A 21767-nucleotide genomic window follows, 5' to 3' on the forward strand; every position below is an offset into this window, starting at 1 on the left:
GTGGTTTGCTTTCAAAAAATAAAAAAATTATAAAGCTTGTAGTTTTTATAATTTCACCGAGTTGTTCGACGTTTTTTTAGAATATTTTTTTAAATACACTAGCACATTACAATCGCATGTGATAATTAGAAGCGTTCAAGAGGTGTATATGTAATCGCCAATATTCTTAGAAGAAAACATTTCAAAAACTAGTATCAACACTTAAATAAATATATAAAATTTGCGAACTTTAGAATTTTGTCAGACTTATGTAACCTGATTCAACATTTTAGTTAATTTATTATGTACTTAGATCTATCCATGTTTTCACAGTTATGGAACAAAACAACACTTGTGTATATTTAGAAAAAAAAATATATGAGCACTTGAAACTTAACATATTCACACACGATTATTTATTCACTTGTGAATGAAGGTGACATGAACTTTTCATAGGTGGATTAAATGTAGAAGTGAACACAAGTGTTTTTTTCTATCTGGTTAGTAGGTTTTATCCCATTTGTGCATATGCAATTATGCACAATACTTTTTTTATGGGTTAAATGTTACTCTTATTTTACACTAAAATTCTAAATTACTCTCAGTTTTGAACATGTGACTTTTTTTCTAAAAGACATATGTCTTTATCAAGGGGTTAGTCGAACATTATTGTATATTAGGGACGAGACTTTTTCCTTTTTTTCAAATACTTATACCCGTACCTTTACTGTACATGTACTGATTTTGACCATTCAATATATGCATGTAGCGTTACCAAGTTTTATTGATTGTGGTACTGAGGTACTCAGTACTTGCGGTATCAGTACGGGTAAAAATGGTACTAGTACCAAATTTTATATAGAATTTCAAGAGTTTTTTTTTGGAATGCATTTTTTTTCGTATTGCGGTACTATGATACTCATATTGATTTTACATATTTAGTACCCGTGTTGTATAACTACTCACACCCATTTTATCTTATTTGATACCCGTATTGTATTGGTACTCATACCAATTTTATCTCTTTGGTACCCGTACAAGTGCTCAAAAGAAGAAAAGAACAAAATGGTACCAAAGCGCCCCCATACCTAAATATTGGTACAAATACCCGAACCCGTATCGTACTAAAATACTCGATACCTAGCTTTATTAAGATCCAATAATGGTATTTTTAATGCTGGTACGGGTACCGATATATACACATAGATCTAAATGCCTAAAAAGCAACTTTAAGAATACTTAAGACTTTAAGGGTGAGCGGGGCGTTCACGGTGAATGCATGCGGGGAGGGTTTACCGCATGAGGGAAGGGTGCCGCCATCTCTTTTCACCGCATGAAGAGGATTAAAATCGGTGGATGTTCACCGATTGTGGGAAGAGAGGAAGAGATTGGCCCACTAACTTTTCAACCAATAATATGTTTTTCTTTTTTAAATGGTTTTCCCTCACCTCATAGGGGTGCACCCTGTACGTTTTTGGACAAGAGGGAAGTTATAGAGGGGAAATGACATGGCAACGTATGATTGAGTTAAAAAAAGTTTCCCCTCACCTCATTAGGGGTGCCCCCTTCACCCTAATATTTGAAAATGTTTAACAAATGTTTTGATAAAGATACGAAAATATGAATTTTATAAAGCAACTCAATCCAGCAAATTTAAGCAATGTATATATAAATATTTAATACTCATATATTGTAGAATTAAATTCAAACAAATAGTAACGCATAATAAAGAGGTTAACATCAAATGATCAAAGATGTATTCCCCCGACAGTTGTCCTTTTTCTTCTTGCCTTTTCAACCAAGTATATAAACAATAAAATATTAAAAACCTTAAAGACAGTTATTATACATTATACAATAAAAAAGTAAAAAAAAATCAATAATCAATAAATATAAAATATTGAAGTTGAACGTGACACATAAGTACTGAATCCGCTGTTGTATCGGCCCACTGGAAAACCAAAACCATGGCCCCTGGTATTTCTCTCGAAATCAACTCTATCTTTCCGACCAAATAACTTATCTTTTCTATTCTATTCACACCCTCTTCATCATCGTCACCTTCATCTAATTTGCATCGTAATTATCCAAAAAGATGCAATCTTTACACACAAAACCACCCCAACAAACTAGCATTTCATCTTTGGTTCCACCCCACCATTGATTCTGTTTTTCTTGCTCTTTCAATACCCAGATCAAATCTTTAACCTTTTTCAAAATTAACACACACTTGTTTCTTAAAGTGATTAAAGTTGTGAACTTTTTATAAAATCTTGGTTTACTGTGTGGTTTTTTTAAAGGTGTGGTATACAATTGTTACAGCTTACAAGTTGGTTTTTTGTGTGTTTTTGAAGATACCCATATCAGTTTTCTAGCTAAAGTGCTGGTTTATTTTTTTTTTGTGAGTTTTTGAAGATACCCATACAGAAAAGGTGGTTTGAGTGCATGTGTGTATGAATAAGTGACAAATGGGCATGGAGAAAATGGCAGGTGAAAGGAAGAAGAGGAGAACTAGACATAAAAGAGTTGCAGCTGTTCAGAAGCTTTATGATGCATGCAGAGATGTTTTTGCTAATTGTGGCCCAGGTGTTGTTCCAGATGCTCAGGGTATTGAACGCCTGAAAGATATTTTAAGTAAGTTTTTTAATTTTTATTATTATTTTCTTCAGTTTTTTAATGTTGATTTTGAAGTTTTTGCATATGGGTTTGTTTGGAGTCTTTTAAAGTTTAAATCTTGATTAATATTATTGTTTTTGAATATGAATGAGGGTTAGAATTACTTTTGCTATCTTTTCAATGTGTTTGTGCAGTTTGGTATGTTGTAGATTTTTTAGTTGACTTTTGAAGTTAGTCCAATTTTGACCTGGTGTCAAATGGGTTCATTTTGAATTTTTTAAGTAATCTTTTGATTAAAATGGTTATGAATCTTGGTTTATGTTAATATTTAATTCCCATATGCAAATGCATCTAGGCAGTTTTTGCATCTAGATCTATTTGGAGTCTTTTGAAAGTCTATTTCTTGATTGATAATATATTGGATTTTGTTTGTGCAATTAAAGGTATTGATTTTGAATCTCATTGTTTAAAGCTTGTATTTTATTTGTAGGTGATTTGAGGGGTAGGTGTGCTTTTGTAATATTTCAATGAGTTTGTTCAGTTTGATATTATGATGTCTTGTAGATTGTTTAGTTGACTTTTGAAATTAGTCCAATTTTGACCTAGTGTCAAATGGCTTAATTTTTAATTTGAAAATGGAACATCTATGCCTGTATGAGATTTAGTTTGTACTTTAGAAATGAGAAGTTAATTCTAATTATGGAAGGGGTATGTGAAAATGATGAAACATATAGAATCTTTGATGCTTTGTTTAATCCGGTATTTGTAAACATATTTCATATCTTAATCTAACAATCGGCTGCTTGTAATGTTATCTATCGAATTTTATTGAAATTAGTTCAAATCACTTGACCGAATTATCCATTTTGAACATATATCAATTTGAAACTGTTTCCGTTCCGTGTGCTACTTTCTTACTTTTGCGGTGGATTAAATTCTTGGTTACGTGTTTGTTGGCGCACCGCTTAAATCTTTACTTTTGCTGTGGATTAAATTCTTGGTTACGTGTTTGTTGGCGCACCGCCTAAATCTTTGTCGTGTACGTTTGCTGTAAATGTAGGATACGATGATATTTATTACGTGATGAACACGTGTTGATCGAATAAAAAAGGTATCATTAATAAGAAAATTTAACGGTTGGATTTTTATTTTTAATTTATCTTTTTTGCAGACGGAATGACTGAACATGATGTTGGTGTCCGGCCTAATATGCCATATTTCAAGGTTAAAGAAACAGAGGGATTTCCTAAAATCACATACCTACACCTTTCCGAATGTGACAAATTTTCGGTATGTTATTTATTTGTCAATATTTAGTATCTATTCTTTTATTTATATGATATCTACATCCCTATAATTTAGCCCAAAATCATCTTTATCTCTAAAATTTGTTTGTTTTTTAGAAAACTACATATTTCCCATATATATCATTATTTATTTAATTAAGAGATATTGAGTTTAAATAACCCCAGCTTTCACCATTTGGCCGATAACACTCTCAACTTACGAATTGTACCACGCCACTCCCAACTTTCAACTTATTTTCCCCTGACACTCCCAAACTAACTGAACCTTAAACCCAGTTAGCTGACGTCAGATGCCACATCACTAAACAAGTGCCACATCAGATGCCATGTCAGCGAAAAAGCCATGCTAGTTGCCATGACAGATGCCACGACAGCAAAAAGTGCCATGTCAGATGTCACGTCAGCAAAAAAACTACTAACTGGGCTCAGTTAGTTTGGGAGTGCCAGAGGAAAATAAGTTGAAAGTTGAGAGTGACATTGTACAATTTGTAAGTTGAGAGTATTAATGGTGAAAGTTAGGGTTATTTAAATCCAATATCCCCTTAATTAAATAATATTTATTTTGTTATTATTGTTTATCTATTTCTTCCATTTACAAAATATGAGGAAACATCTTATTGGTAATCGAATAGTAAGTCCCTAAATATGGTGAATGAGAAGTGAGTCCCTCAAATTATAGGGATGGGGTTTGTAATGGGAATGCTTTTAGGCTACACAATTTCAATAGGTGATCTACATTGCGTTAAACTAAAATCGGTAGTATAACTTTATAAGGGAGAACACGTAATATATGCTTTGTCTTTTCAGATTGGAATATTTCTATTGCCACCAACGGGTGTCCTGCCACTCCACAACCACCCCCAGATGACGGTTTTCAGTAAGCTTCTGTTTGGAACCATGCACATCAAAGCATATGATTGGGTCGATAATATTGCTTCAAGCTCTGCTCCTAAATCCGATTCATCAGAGTGTGAGTTCTTAACCAGTGGCATATTTTTTCATTTCTTATTGAAAATTCTATCACATGTGGCTACGTTGACCACCCGGTCAAAACGGGTTGGGTTGACTTGAATCACCTAGGCAAGTTTTGGTCAAAAAGGGTCGGTTCACTTTAAATTCATGGCTTTAAACTCACGAAACCCGTGTTCTTCAGGTGAAGAAACGGCTGAAGAAAAAACCGATAGCGTACGTTTGGCAAAGCTCAAAGTCAACTCCGACTTCACTGCCCCATGCAACACATCGATTCTTTATCCAACAGATGGTGGTAACATGCATTGCTTTACAGCAATAACATCATGTGCCGTTCTTGATGTTTTGGGCCCGCCATACTGTGATGCCGAAGGCAGGCACTGCCAATACTATCGTACTCATCCTTTCACCAGCTTTTCAGGTTCATCACTCGTAACCCCCGTTAACTAATCACTTCCCACTTCTCTATTTCCATAATAATCGTAAAAATACTAAAACTTTTCGGTTGTATGGCAGCTGGAGATAATAAACAGTTGCCTGGTGACGATGAGAAGGCGAAAGAGCTAGACTACGCATGGCTCGAAGAGATAGATAAGCCCGCAGGCTTATCCGTGGTCGGAGCGCCATACAACGGGCCGAGAATCGTGGAGAAAGAGTAGAGATCGATCCGGAGTTGAAAATGGCTGCACAAAACAGAAAGTTTCGTCTGTTTTTGTTTCGCATTTGTTTTGTTTTAGGATTTGTTGGGTAAAGATGGTTTTGGTTTGCTTTGGTTTAAGATGTTGTACATAAACTTGACTTGAGCATAAGGGTAGTACATATTTTCTTGAGTTGGAACGACCAAATAAAAGTACAACGGTTGCGGGAGGTACACATTTGGTCGTTCTATGTCGGGAAAAAGTATTCACCATAAATGGGGATGGATATAAAGCGTACTTGTTTAGGACCAACATGAAGTGGTTTATTTTTTTTAATGGTTTGGTGATATTTGCTAGATGTAGTTTGTTGCTACTTTAGGATATATAGACAATTCAATTACCCGATTTGCATATAAAATTTTATTTCTCAACTGTGAATTCGGGGATATCTAAATGTATGAAAATTTGTAGGGAGTATGCAAGATTTCAAGTTTCCCATATAAGGATCCCAATGTTTTAAGGGGTACAATAACCGAAGCAGTGTTATAGGTTGTGACTTATCCATTTTTGAATTTCGAATTTCTGAGAAGTGGATTAAACATGACTTGCTAGAGTTGTACCTCTCTTATAACTTGGTTTAGGATGCGAGTCCATGAAGACGTAGAATTAAAGTTAAGAATTTTTAGAGGATGATACATCGATGTCTTAGCTTTGTTATTAGATGCTTAAGTTTTACTTGCACTTTTTACCGACTTTGCATGCATTTATGTCTATATACTATATATATAGACATATAGACATAAATGCATGCAAAGTCTGTAGAAAGTGCAAGAAAAACTTAAGCATTTTGTCATTAATGCGTAGGAAATTGTATTGATACAAGGATATTTGTCATAAATGTGTCACAAGTTGTGAAGCAATCCCGACGAATGGTTTATGAATCTATATTTTGTCATAAATCCGTAGGAAATTGTATTGATACATGGATTGTTTCCTACGCCTTTTTGACAATTTGCAATAGATTTAAGCATTTTGTCATAAATGCGTAGGAAATTGTATTGATACAAGGATATTTGTCAGAAATGTGTCACAAGTTGTGATGCAATCCCGACGGATGGTTTATTTTAATTAATAAATAAATATTTTGTCAGAATTGTTTAGAAAAAATGCTATCATTTTCCCTTATTTATTTTGCATATGTTAATATTTATCCGGTAAACAATTATAATTATCCTTTTGTAGATTATTTGTGACAGATTTGTGACGCAACTGTCAAGTAAATAGGGTTTTCTTATTTTTTGTAGGAAACTTGTCACAAGTTGTGACGGAATTCTGACGGATGGTTTAAGTTAATTAAAAAATAAATATAAATGTGTAGGAAACGATATAATTTCTGACAGATTTGTGACGCAACTGTCAATTAATTACGGTTTTCTTATTTTTTGTCACAAATTTGTAGGAAACGATATTATTTTCCCTTATTTATTTGGCTTATATAAATATTTATTCGGTAAAGAATAATAATTAACCTTTTGTAGGTTATTTCTGACAGATTTGTGACGCAACTGTCAATTAATTAGGGTTTTCTTGTTTTTCGTCATGGATGCATCGAAAATTTGTAATAAAATCATGAATTTTTTTGTAGGAAATTCGTCACAAAGGTGTTGTAACCTGTGACAAAAAAAATTGTGTAGGAAATTTCTGTAGTAAATTGTCCCCTTTTCTAGTAGTGATAAGTTTCTATTTTACTAAATTACTCTTTCACCATTTTTGCTATTTGGTAATTGTCTATTTGTATACTTTTAGTCTGTTTGTTTTGGTTTTGTGGGTTTCTTTTAAAGCAGTCTCTATATTTCTAGGGATAAAGGTAAGGTTAATCTACATCTCATCTTCATAGACTCTACCAGTGGCTTTGCTATTTGTGGGATTTACTGGGTGACTTTGATAATCATAACATTGGTTAGTAACTACTAATCATTAACCAAGTAGCAATAGCAACTTCCTAATGATTGAGTAGAAGGAGCTAAGAGACACCGAACATCGACAACATGTGAGTAGCAACAACTGCAATCCATAAGGGGGGACGGGGCACCCCGTGGTGGCCATTTGGCCACGCGTGGAAGGCAATGAAACACCGCCGCCGGTGCCAAGTTTAACGTGTGGTTTTGAAAACACGTTGTATATTTGACGCGTGAAGAAGTTGAGGGAAATTATTGGGTTGTGAGGGAAATTGTTGGGTGTGGTGAGTGATGGACATTTCCACTAAAATCCACCAATAGTAATGGAATAAAACTCGATGATGTGGCGGAACTTGATTGCATATTGTAAGTGATGAGTGATGGGCGCCCCAACCCCGTAAGTGATATCTCGCACCCAAGGAGTGACTTCACATGAGCAATCACCCACGCTCATGAAGGGTGAGTGCGTGAAGCAATGTTCTTAGAACTGTTCCACTTGTATCCCACTCTAAGTTTCCACCCTCTAATCAGGGACAGGTTTCAACACACAACTTTGGACATTCCAAACATACAATTTTGAACACGTATCATATGATTAATTCAATATTATAGACAACACTAAAAGAAGTGGGTTATTCAGAGCATAATCGTAATATTTAACACTCATTTATAATTTATAATCAGTGATCTCTACTATCTTAGACAAAATCTACCAGTAATATCTACCATCTTAGAGAGAAGTTAATGATGCTCGTTAAGTTATTGTCATAAAGATTAGTTTGTACAAGGTGATCTCTATGTCTTAAGGATGAAGATAGTTTTAAAACCTTTTAATTGAAAACCAATGAGTAGACTTGTTTAGGGGTTGTTTGGTAGCCTCTTAATAATCATTCAGATGCTATCTCTTAATGGTTTAAAACCTCTGAATGAATAAGAGGTAACCTCAAGTCTGAATGGTTAAGAGGTAACCTCTGAATGGTAAATCATCACATGTCACATTCTTGTACCATCTCATTGGTAAAATTCTTAATGGTTCTATTAAGATGTAGCCTCTTAATGACCATTCAGAGGCTACCAACAGACCACCCCGTAGTCGATGAAATTTGGGGCGTTTGTTTTTTTTGTATAGAAGCACTCACACCCAACCACCCCACGGGGCGTTTTTAACTAAAAATTGGTTTAGGCATTTTTTTTCAACGCCCTACTTCAATTCTTTTGGCCAATCACCTGTTTCCATGTTCCATTTGTCCAATAACAGTTTTTATGGTTTTTTTATTTAATTTTACTACACCTCAATGCCCACATCCCCACTACACCCATTTTAGAAAACGTCCTATAAGGCCCCATTGCTAACTGAGCTGCCACATGGTGCAAAACGCCCAAAAATAGAGGCATTACCACTACACATGGTCTCAGAAATACTGTACACTTGTTACCATTCTTAATCTCTTACCCTTTATATACTTTGTATGATCCTTTTGGTGTTGTTAAAAAGAAAATTAAAATTCAGTTTATAAGCAAAAATAACATACAACGAATGTAACTTAATTTATAACATATTGCTGGGAATCTATGTTGAATCAGTTTTGTTTAAACATTAGAGGAAAACATGAAAACATAAATGTCACCGCAGACAGTGCAGTGGAGAATCCAGTGATAGAAGAAGTCATGGAGTTCAACATCTTTGTCAGTCTGATCTGGTTCCTCCTTAGGGTGCTGACTGATGATGGTGACTATGAAAAACCGACAAGGGAATCGGTTATAGGAGAGGAGGTCGATGATGATGATGTTATGATTAGGTTATCTGATTAAGTGTGTAACCATATGACCTCTACATAATTCTCCTTATATAAGCACTCAGGAGGAAACCTAATTAGTTAATAAGGGTAATATGGTCCATCAACAATTACCAACTAATTATTTAATAGGTTATATATTTTGATCTATATTATGTAAATGATTATAATGGCTACTAGATCAAATATTAATACATAATATATTTAATCTTACAATCTATGGTATCCGTTTTAATTTTATAAAATCCAGTTTTATATCAATAACAACTCTTTATTATTTAGTTCAGATGCGGAAGCTTGATAAAACGCACAGACACGGATAAAACTATCCCATTAGCGACCCAGTTACAGTCTATTTAGATAATCATATAAATACACAACCATAGCGGTTTAGGGTTATAACTTGACGAAAACCGCAATGTACTCTACCATCATTGTGGAAGTTGTGGTCAACTATTGTTTATGACTCTTCCATGAGATAGGACCGCCTGCTAACATAAAGATATAGCCCGAAGTGGATTTCTTGTCATCTTTGCATTTGGAAAAGTCAGAATCAGAATAGCCCACCACTTCTAAATGATCACTTCTCCTATAAGTCAGTTTATAGTCTGTCGTCCCTTGCAGATATCGTAGTACCTTCTTAGCTGCTTTTCAGTGATCTAGCCCAGGATTAGTCTGATAACGGCCTAGCATTCCAGCAATATAAGCGATATCTGGGCGAGTACAGACTGGAGCATACATCAAGCTCCCAACTACTGACGCGTAAGGTATCTGGCTCATTTGCTCCTTCTCAACCTCTGTTGTCGGACACTGGAATGAACCGAAAACATCTCCTTTAACTACTGGAGCGACGGAGGGTTTGCACTATTGCATGTTGTAACGTGTAAGGACACGATCTATGTAAGCCTTTTGAGACAATCCTAAGATCCCTTTGTGTCTATCTCGGTGAATTTCGATGCCAGTGACATAAGAAGCATCTCCGAGATCCTTCATGTCGAAGTTATGCGAGAGTAACCGCTTCGACTCATGCAACATGTTTAAACTATTACTTGCCAATAGAATATCATCTACGTAAAGGACAAGTATAGTAAAGTTTCTCCCACTCATCTTGAGGTAGGTGCATTGATCCACTTGATTCTCCATAAAACCTTGTTTCTTCATGACTTCATCAAACTTGAGGTACCACTGACGTGATGCTTGTTTTAACCCGTAAATGGATTTCTTCAACTTACAGACTAGATGCTCCTGACCTTCAGGTTTAAAGCCTTCAGGTTGTTTCATGTAAACATCTTCATCCAAGTCTCAGTTAAGAAAAACGGTTTTAACGTCCATTTGATGTAACTCTAGATCAAAATGAGCTACTAGGGCCATGACGATCCTTGATGAATCTTTACGAGAGACAGGTGAAAACGTCTCTTGATAATCAGTTCCCTCTTTCTGAGTGTAGCCCTTTGCAACCAATCTCGCTTTGTAGCGTTCAACGTTCCCATTCGGATCCAGTTTTGTTTTAAACACCCATTTACATCCTACTGGTTTGACACCATTGGGTAATTCTACCAAATCCCAAACGTCATTTTTCTTCATGGATTCAAGCTCATCAATCATTACTTTATTCCATTCAGAAGACTGATCACTGCTAATGGTTTCATTGTAAGAGATAGGATCATTGAGCTTTCTGGGATCCATTTCAGTCAGGTAGGTAACATAATCATCCCAATTAATAGGCCTTCTTTGGCTAGAACCTCCTGAATGGATTATCGGGTTCAGCGTTGTCTTGGTGTTGAGTGTTTGATGTGCCTTCGTCATGAGGTATAATGGGTTCTGATTGTAGAGGTAATTTTGGAGTTGGTGTAGTAGCTTCAGGTACAGTAGTTGCATTGGGTACAAGAGGAGTAATCGGAGTAATGGCAAGCGACGAATCTCTCCCCCCGCGTCTTGTACTTCTTGAAATTCTTCGTAAGGGTTGGTATTGCTCCCACTGACCTTGAAATCCTCCAGGAATGCAGCACGCTTGGTTTCAACAATACGGGTGACATGGGAAGGACAATAGAAATGATAACCCTTAGAATTATCAGGATACCCGATAAAGAAGCAGGTAATTGTCTTAGGGTCAAGTTTCCTTAGGAAAGGATTGTAAAGGTGCTTCAGCAATGCCGCCCCATACTTTCATATATTTAAGACTTGGTTTCCTTCCTGTCCAAAGTTCATAAGGAGTTTTAAGGACAGACTTAGAAGGAACTCTATTGAGTATATGAACAACTGCTTTTAACGCTTCAGTCCAGAAGAATAATGGTAAATTAGTGTTGGCTAACATACTGCGCACCATGTTCATAAGGATACGGTTTCTTCGTTCAGCGACTCCATTTTGCTGAGGTGTACCAGGCATGGTGTATTGGTTCACAATCCCCTGGCCCTTACAAAACTCATAAAATGGACCAGGAGCTTGACCCACATCAGTATGTCTTCCATAATATTCACCGCCTCTATCCGATCTCACAACTTTAATCTGACGACTAATTGCTTTTCAGCTTCAGCCTTATAATCTTTAAAGGTTGTAAGAGATTCAGACTTTTCCTTAATAAGATACAAGTAAGCGAGAATAATCATCAATAAAAGTGATAAATGAAGTGTAACACCCTAAGTCCATTTTAATCAATTATCCAAAAAGTTCAATTATAGTGGTGTATTAAGATTAGAAGTACACTAAAAAAAATACGAGTTTATTAAAACAATTTACTGAATAAAATATTCCAATATTTTGTTATTTAATTCGCCGTTTAAAACGTAACGACGAAACTATTCGCGGAAGCTTTGATCTCGTGTGTTCGGTTCTTCGTCGGGCTCAGTCGTCATCCGGTCCTGCTAGGTAACCTACATTCCATAAACATGAAATGATTTTAGTCAAACGCGGTTTAAAACTTGTTGAAATGGATTCGCGAAACAAAACTCAACAAAAATAATTGGGCACTACCGTAACTTACGGCAGCCAATGTAAGCTACGGTAGCCACTGGGCTTCCAGGGGCTGCCGTAAGGCAGTGCAAATCCAGCGTAACACTTCAGCCTCTACCGTAAGTTACGGTAGCTACCGTAACTTACGGTAGCTCTTTGGACAGATTGATTTGCAGCAGATGCTGCATTTTCCAGCTCCGATTCTTTTCACGAAAACGTGCATAACTTTCAATTTACACATCTGTTTTACGTGATTCTTTTTCCTACACGCTCGTAATTTAATTCTCCATCTTGTGGAGTAAAATTTCAACATTATAAACTAATGAAATTCTAAATCTTTAAGCATTCGGATTATTGTTCAAAATCAATATTTCGACCCGTTTGAATTTAGGACCTCTAAACTTGTTCCTAGTTAATCATAAATCATAAACTAAGATATATAACGCTAAATCTCTGTCTTGGAATCATAACTTTTGTGAATTACGCAACAAACACCCAAGTTATGTGCGTAATTCATTTTGACCCGATTGAGGATTTTTATGCATTTAAGCATCAAATCCGCTCTTCTCTTTTCACGCCTCACATTTCCAAATTTAAGTGCCTACTTATTTTCCACCACAACTATTTTTGCGGTGGATTTAACTTAAGGAAACCCGAAATCCCAATTTACCCTTCGTTTAGTTACTTTACGCTAATGACCCCCTTTAGGGCATTTAACTCACAAAAGATTTTTGCCTAAAACTCATATACGTGTCTAAGGGCTACATAATCACAACACAAATTCCTAAACAACCTCTAAGGGTCGTTTACCCGGTTTACCTATTAAGGGCTTTTTGGTCAATTTTAGTCCCTCATTTTACGACAAAGGACTTTTGCTATAATTGACCAAAATATCACTTTTACTAAAACTCTAAATGTGCATACCTGGCTCGGGTCATAGCATCGACCCGTATATATACCTTTTGCTTTAAACTTTCTAGTTAAAGCAATGCAATCACATGTTATTTCCTGTCATCACAAAAACTCAACAAGTAGTCGTCAGTTATTATTTTCAAATGGTATTTGCACACTATTTGACCCGTTTAGTCGACATGACCATTTGTCAACGTGTGATGGTAGATTAATACCATCATGCCCCTTGAACCTATTCCGGTTCGCGCCACGGTTCTTATTACTTAAAAACAATATTTTTAAATTGTTCGACCCATTATAACTTTTACCAAATGGTGTCTTCATTTTAATCACTTTTATTTTAACTATTAATTTGACCCATTTGGTTGTCGAGTGAATTCCATCACTTCAATGACATATCAAACACAACCATTTTCGTTATATCAACATTACACATATTTAAACTAAGCTTGTCTACATAAATGTAACGGGGTGACAAGCCACGTACCTTATAGCTTATCCTTCAAGCGCGCGTCCTTCCCAATTTGGCTACTTGAAGATTCACCCGCTTTGCCTATAGAGTTCAATCAACCTCTTGTTTAGAACTCATATCTTTATATGTCACACGTAATTTATCATATTATCCAAATACGCGTTTCTTTATAATTTCGACTTATGAATGTTCATTTAGGCATTTTAACAAACACCTAAAGGGCATAATTCCACTAAATCAACAATCAAGTTCATGACTACTTATTTAGCCAAGATTTTAACATCTTTTACAAGTCAATCATCTAATTTATAGTTCAATATCAAGATTAACTTCACAAAGTTCAAATAACACTAGTTTACTAATCATGATTCTAGTGTTCATCATGTTTCTACAAACCTACCACACACACATGGTGGATGATCATGAATTTCATAGTTTAATCATTAATTCAATAAGAAAATGTAACACCCCAAAATCCGAATTATTAAATTCGTTAGCATGTTATCATGATTAATAAAAATGTGAGAAATATGTTATTTATCTTGGTTACCGATACAAGTTAGATAGTAAGTAATAAAGTTTGGTGACTAAACAATTACCACACTAAACTTAAGGGGCTAAAAGTGACATGTTATGAAAGTTGAATTAATAAAAATGAAATAAAAAAAAAACAAACACACACATCAGATGTGTGTGTGTGTTCGACGCCAGAGCCAAGAGAAGAAGGGGAACCCTTCTAATCACACAAATTCATCCAATTGAAGCCCTAATCATGGCCATTGCTCATGCATGGTGGTGATTTCTTGATCATCTAGACTTACTAAAGCTTAAGGTAAGAAGAATTTGGCATTTTGATGAACTTGATTATGTTAGGGTTCAAGAAAATCCATGAGTTTATATGGAATTAGAATGATGTTGAACTAGGATCACCATCTAGAACATTATGTATGCCTAAAAATCGGCTAATCAATGTTGGAAGTGAAAACCCACATAGAGTAGAGTGGGTATGAGTTGTATGCTTGCTAATGTTATCATGTTTAAGTAGAATCATGGCCAAATTTTTAGTTATCTTAGTGAATTAGAATGAAACCATGTGTATGAGCGTGAGAATGATTATGATGAACATGTGAAGTTTGATATTAAGATTATGTTGTTGCACAAGATGTTATATGATAGGTTTTGATAGTAAACATGATGAAGAATTGATGACAATGTGATATTGCTTGAATAAAATAGTTCAAGAGATGAATTTGGGAAGAACATGCTTAAACTACTTGTGCTATGTGCTTAGGAAGTTGTACGCACACCAAGTGTATGATGAAATGTCTAAATGAAGTTAAGATGTGAGATTGTATGAAATGGAATGATATATGCGAATGAGAATAGGATAATGCTATGATTAGTAGTTTACTAACTTGAAGAATGTGCTCAAAATGGAACTTGTATAAGGATTCGGGTTGAATGTATGTGTGAGCCAAGTTTATGCATTAGGAGCTTGTACATTGTGTTTGAGCGGGTGAGGTTTGCTATGTGTGGTCTACTAATCCCTTAAATAAGGATAAAAGCGGGCGTGTACTAAATGTATAGCATATGACCTTACTAGCAAGGATGATGTTACTATTATGTTAAGTTGATTCATACAGGGTGTCGTTGTCGAATATAGAATTATGAAAGTATAAGTATGTGTGAATTGAATATGTGTGTATTGTGTATGTGACTAGATGATCATGTAGTTGTATGTGTCATACAACATTACGTATGAAATGAATATCACGTCATTAATATGGTCTACTATATCAATATGAATGCATGTTCAAAAGTTAGAAGTTATATGCTAGAAGGTTGACTTTCTGAAAGTCAACCAAGAATTTATAGCATGGATAAGCATTTTGACACAAATATAGAAATCGAGAGATTATGGAATATATGTTAGACCAATTATGTGTTATGTGTGATAACGAATTTGGATTTTGAAGATATTGAACAATGTGGTTGACAAATCATGTCGTATGCGTGTTAGTAAAAGTCAATATAGATAAGAGTTGAAAAATGTGTATTAATATGAATGAGCATGAATGCTAACATTATTATGGCATGACGACATGAAAGAATAGGAACCACACTAGCATGGACCAAGCATGGAAGGCTAACGGGTCAAGATGAGGCAAGGAAGCGGTTACGAGCACGGACGCACAAGGTAAGTAATTTCTATAATTACTTCTTAGTTGTTTATGTAAAGTTATGTGCAATCTAATTAGTATGATAATTGAGGTCAAATAGGAATGAATTTGTATGATATCAATGAAGTATTAAACGGATCTTAGCTTTGATCCTAGTAAAGTATGTGTGATTAAGAATTGTAGCTAAGTAGTAGGATTGGTTACTTAGGCAAGGAAGTCCTTTGTTGTTAAGGATAGGGCTAAATTGACAAAAACGCCCTTGATGGGTATTTCGGCCAAATGACCTTAAAAGTCGTTTGGAAACGAACTATTTGATTAGAGTAATGTCTTGGTCAAGTATAAAAGCGAAGTATAGAGTTTTATATGTCATAGACCATTTAATGCGCAAATACCCATAACGGGTCAAAAATAAGCCTTTGAGCGAAAATGGGTTAAGAGGATGCAAGACGTCCGGGAATTTAATCTTTTATGATAGGTGCCAATGAAATTATTAAAGTTCATATGAGAGTGAGGTCAAATAAACAGATTATGTTGATAAATGCACGAACGGGTCAAATAGTTAGAAAATGATAATATGTCGAATGCACGTAAGTTAAGAATTTCCTTAATCCGGAGGTAGGATTTTAAGTTAATATGATAGAATGTGAATTTACAAGCATGTAGGAAGAAACGGGAGGTTAAACGGGTAAACGGTTCGAAAGTTATGCGCGTTTTAGTGCGTTCGAACGACGAAATCAACACAGCAGGAAAACTGATTTTCTAGAGGCCGTAGCCTACGCCCAAGTAGGCCGTCGCCTACGACCCCTGGAAAGTCAGTTTTTGCTGACGGGTTATTTTGCTGCCTACGGAGGTTTTTGGCTACGTGTAAATGCAAGGGCCGTCGCCTACGACCCCTAGGGCCGTCGCCGACGCCCTCCCCATGACCAAAAAGCTGAAATTTAGTTATTTATGTTAATTATGCATCGTAGGCTTCGGTATATTACCCGTGGTCTATGGCGAGCCTTCCAATCATGATTTCGAGTGTTCCCTTGACGCTTATGAGTTGCAACCTAAGTCTAAGACCCATGTAAATATTGTATGATTATGTAAAGATGTAGGAAAGGTATGTACGTATGTAGTTGTGTATGTATGTATGCGTAAAGACATGTATGAGTGTATGCACGTAAGTAAGGTTGTAGGAAAGGTATGTATGTAGGCAGATGTGTATGTATGTTTGTATGTAAGTACGTATGTATGTATGAATTGATATGTTAGAATTTTAACGTTACTAATTATGCGTTTGAGGTCGGTACGTAATGCAGGAATGAGTACATCGGATTCTTATGAAATTTAAGCCGAATCCGGAACAATAGAAGGAGAAGGGTTATTCGAATGGATCAAGTTACATTATCGAACGTTATTCAATCTTTAATTATTTGAGATTGATGTTATATGATGTTGTCATCGACTAATGGCTAAGTTGTATGTGATGCCCACAGGTACTACACGGACTTCTTCTGCTGCTAAGGAAGTGAAGCGGACGTAGATCGAGTCAAGAGCAAAGATTGTACGGATAGATCGGTCACATAGTTGAAGTATATAATGTCTAGAAATCTAAATTTTAGTATGAATGTTGTGAATTCTTTTATAGAACGTTTAACATTTTTAGAATTTGGAACCTTCGTGAAAGTAATGTCGTTAATAAGGAAAGAAATTTTAAAGCTCTTTTTCCGCTGCGTCATTTTTAAGGTTAAACGTGTTAGGGTGTAACAAGTTGGTATCAGAGCCCTGGTTTGAGAGAATCAAGTAACAGGAGGTAAATACTTGAACTCAAACCGGTGTGCTCCCGTGACCAAGAACCCGTGCAATCCAAGACTCGATCGAGGCCTAAAGGAAAAAGCGAATGTAAGTATGTATTAGATTATGTATTTGAAGGAAACTAATAGTATGTTTTGTGAAGGGTAAGCGCAATTGTTAGAAGAGATGATCCGTGAATGCGGTCTAGGACCGGCATCGAGGCAAGTAATGAAACGAATTGACCCCAGGTACGTAAACTTAACGTATGGGCGTATGAAATGGTATGGTTAAGCAAGTGAAAGAAAAATTTTGAACAAATTATGATAACGACATGGTAAATAAGTTTTGAAAATTTTACACGAGCCGAAACTAAATTCTTCGGACATAAGGTGGCGATTACGCGAAGACACGAAACTAGTACGTGGAATGTGTACCTGGCCAGTACACAAGAAATGTATGACGTTCGTGAGACCGTGATAATTATTACAGGTATGTCCGATAGAGTTTGGTAGCTGCTAGGCGTGTGAGTGAAATGGGTAGTAAGACTCTCGGGGGATTGAGAGTACCTTGTAGGAATGAAAGATGTGAATGCAATGCTTGAATCCGCGAGACGGATTCAAGGAATGAAATATGCGAATGCGATGCTTGAATCCGCGAGACGGATTCAAGGAATGAAATATGCGAATGAAATGATTGAATCCGCGAGACGGCTTCAAAGAATGAAAGAGGTGAATGCAATATTTGAATTCGTGAGACGGATTCAAAACATGAAAGGTATGAGTAAGGTGTTCGAATCAGCGAAACGGATTTAAGATATAAAAGACAAAAACTAATCTACTTAAGAAGAAGTCAATAGTTTGACCATGATTGTGTCACACAAGTCATATAAGTAAATGTAAAGCAAATGAACAAAAGTATGATTGGAGTGAAAATATCCGAAGGTGTAAGCAATTACGAACCAGACAAGTAAATGTTTCTTAAGTGATACGATTCAAATTATGCTTAAATTTTCATATACATTATATATATATATATATATATATATATATATATATATATATATATATATATATATATATATATATATATGAATGTATTTATGCAAATGCGTTGCATGCGAGAAGGTCGAAAGGATAAATGGGTCATGCAGGTCAGATGGCGTTTGCCATTTGGACTCGTTAGTTAATGTTTTGATATTTTAAGTTTTGTACTCATAGGTGAGCTTGATGAATGGACACGCAATGTCACTAATCGGAAAGGAATGATCTTCGTAAGGTATGGATAACAAATCAATGGAATCTACTTCCGAGAGGTATGTATAAAAAGAGTTATAACTCAAATAGGAGGTTATGACTCGACTAGAGACTGTATTAGAATAGAATATATATATATATACAAACCGTAATGCAAAAATGTAGAATGAATTTCAAAATGTTCGTAATGATCATCGGGTAGTATTGAACTCGAATGCTCGTAACTGTGGAAATTCTGATAAAATATACGAGACAGTAAGTATCGTTAAGAAATGCTAACCTTGATGCTCAGCTTGTTGGCCATGTTCATTTGAACAAGACCTTGTAGAAAAGATACGCATGGCATAATTAACAATAGTAACCTTGGAAATGATGCTTAGTCTTCGTGATAAGTACAGATAAATAAGTTTGAGAAGGGTGATTTTGGTTGTAGTAATAAGTCCTTGAATGAATATAGTATGCGTATGATAATATATCAACCCCTCTTGAAGAGCTTAAAGGTAATCAGCAATAATGATAGCAATGGAAATGTTTAGGATGGCTCGTAGTGAACAAAATGAAAGATAACATATGATGTATGAGTAGTATGAAATGAATCGAATTATCCCGGTTAGTAAATGTATGAATGTAATATGGTTAAGTAGGAAGCTAGAAACGAGTTGTGACCTTAGGTCTATACGAGTAATAATTGTATACATTTGGAATAAGTTCAATGAATGAAATGCTAGGGATAATATGTGCTAGAGACTAGCAACATAAAGTGAAAGACACTAATAAGAGCTCTGGATCAGACCCTGACCCTTGCGTGATTATGAAAGTAAATTACTAATTTAAGAAGATAAGAACAATGCGTACGATTATATTTATTCATGGTTAAGATTTTTATGCAAAAGACCCCGAATGAGTTATGTTGTAGTGTGCCCATTGAATGAGTACAATAGAAAGGTAAATGTAGGAACTAGAGAGGTTTCGGGGACGAAACCTTCTTTAAGGGGGGTAGACTTGTAACACCCCAAAATCCGAATTATTAAATTCGTTAGCGTGTTATCATGATTAATAAAAATGTGAGAAATATGTTATTTATCTTGGTTACCGATACAAGTTAGATAGTAAGTAATAAAGTTTGGTGACTAAACAATTACCACACTAAACTTAAGGGGCTAAAAGTGACATGTTATGAAAGTTGAATTAATAAAAATGAAATAAAAAAAACAAACACACACATCAGATGTGTGTGTGTGTTCGACGCCAGAGCCAAGAGAAGAAGGGGAACCCTTTTAATCACACAAATTCATCCAATTGAAGCCCTAATCATGGCCATTGCTCATGCATGTTGGTGATTTCTTGATCATCTGGACTTACTAAAGCTTAAGGTAAGAAGAATTTGGCATTTTGATGAACTTGATTATGTTAGGGTTCAAGAAAATCCATGAGTTTATATGGAATTAGAATGATGTTGAACTAGGATCACCATCTAGAACATTATGTATGCCTAAAAATCGGCTAATCAATGTTGGAAGTGAAAACCCACATAGAGTAGAGTGGGTATGAGTTGTATGCTTGCTAATGTTATCATGTTTAAGTAGAATCATGGCCAAATTTTTAGTTATCTTAGTGAATTAGAATGAAACCATGTGTATGAGCGTGAGAATGATTATGATGAACATGTGAAGTTTGATATTAAGATTATGTTGTTGCACAAGATGTTATATGATAGGTTTTGATAGTAAACATGATAAAGAATTGATGACAATGTGATATTGCTTGAATAAAATAGTTCAAGAGATGAATTTAGGAAGAACATGCTTAAACTACTTGTGCTATGTGCTTAGGAAGTTGTACGCACACCAAGTGTATGATGAAATGTCTAAATGAAGTTAAGATGTGAGATTGTATGAAATGGCATGATATATGCGAATGAGAATAGGATAATGCTATGATTAGTAGTTTACTAACTTGAAGAATGTGCTCAAAATGGAACTTGTATAAGGATTCGGGTTGAATGTATGTGTGAGCCAAGTTTATGCATTAGGAGCTTGTACATTGTGTTTGAGCGGGTGAGGTTTGCTATGTGTGGTCTACTAATCCCTTAAATAAGGATAAAAGCGGGCGTGTACTAAATGTATAGCATATGACCTTACTAGCAAGGATGATGTTACGATTATGTTAAGTTGATTCATACAGGGTGTGGTTGTCGAATATAGAATTATGATAGTATAAGTATGTGTGAATTGAATATGTGTGTATTGTGTATGTGACTAGATGATCATGTAGTTGTATGTGTCATACAACATTACGTATGAAATGAATATCACGTCATTAATATGGTCTACTATATCAATATGAATGCATGTTCAAAAGTTAGAAGTTATATGCTAGAAGGTTGACTTTCTGAAAGTCAACCAAGAATTTATAGCATGGATAAGCATTTTGACACAAATATAGAAATTGAGAGATTATGGAATATGTGTTAGACCAATTATGTGTTATGTGTGATAACGAATTTGGATTTTGAAGATATTGAACAATGTGGTTGACAAATCATGTCGTATGCGTGTTAGTAAAAGTCAATATAGATAAGAGTTGAAAAATGTGTATTAATATGAATGAGCATGAATGCTAACATTATTATGGCATGACGACATGAAAGAATAGGAACCACACTAGCATGGACCAAGCATGGAAGGCTAACGGGTCAAGATGAGGCAAGGAAGCGGTTACGAGCACGGACGCACAAGGTAAGTAATTTCTATAATTACTTCTTAGTTGTTTATGTAAAGTTATGTGCAATCTAATTAGTATGATAATTGAGGTCAAATAGGAATGAATTTGTATGATATCAATGAAGTATTAAACGGATCTTAGCTTTGATTCGAGTAAGGTAAATGTGATTAAGAATTGTAGCTAAGTAGTAGGATTGGTTACTTAGGCAAGGAAGTCCTTTGTTGTTAAGGATAGGGC

General features: G+C 35.3%; 1 protein-coding gene across 2 annotated transcripts; it reads left to right on the plus strand.

The window, feature by feature from the left end:
* Positions 1 to 1917: 1917 nt before the first annotated feature.
* Positions 1918 to 5865, plus strand: LOC110903966 (plant cysteine oxidase 1). 2 transcript variants are annotated; one of them, XM_022149767.2, is made up of 6 exons: positions 1918 to 1956; positions 2395 to 2613; positions 3767 to 3885; positions 4710 to 4872; positions 5056 to 5292; positions 5388 to 5865. In XM_022149767.2, exons 2-6 carry the CDS (start codon positions 2448 to 2450, stop codon positions 5528 to 5530), a joined length of 828 nt encoding a protein of 275 aa, XP_022005459.1. In that variant the 5' UTR covers positions 1918 to 1956; positions 2395 to 2447; the 3' UTR covers positions 5531 to 5865. The 2 variants fall into 2 exon arrangements, with proteins under 2 accessions (XP_022005459.1, XP_022005458.1); XM_022149766.2 differs by lacking the exon at positions 1918 to 1956 and adding an exon at positions 1965 to 2279.
* Positions 5866 to 21767: the final 15902 nt, after the last annotated feature.

The sequence above is a fragment of the Helianthus annuus genome, chromosome 14 (genome assembly GCF_002127325.2).
Source record: "Helianthus annuus cultivar XRQ/B chromosome 14, HanXRQr2.0-SUNRISE, whole genome shotgun sequence".
In the NCBI taxonomy this organism is placed as follows: Eukaryota; Viridiplantae; Streptophyta; class Magnoliopsida; order Asterales; family Asteraceae; genus Helianthus; species Helianthus annuus.

Bases quoted from the DNA above. Each gene is read 5' to 3' on its own strand.
- LOC110903966 (XM_022149767.2), top strand. From the start codon at position 2,448: ATGGGCATGGAGAAAATGGCAGGTGAAAGGAAGAAGAGGAGAACTAGA. The intron at 2,614-3,766 runs GTAAGTTTTTTA...TCTTTTTTGCAG, and splicing joins ACGCCTGAAAGATATTTTAA to ACGGAATGACTGAACATGAT. The intron at 5,293-5,387 runs GTTCATCACTCG...GTTGTATGGCAG, and splicing joins TCCTTTCACCAGCTTTTCAG to CTGGAGATAATAAACAGTTG.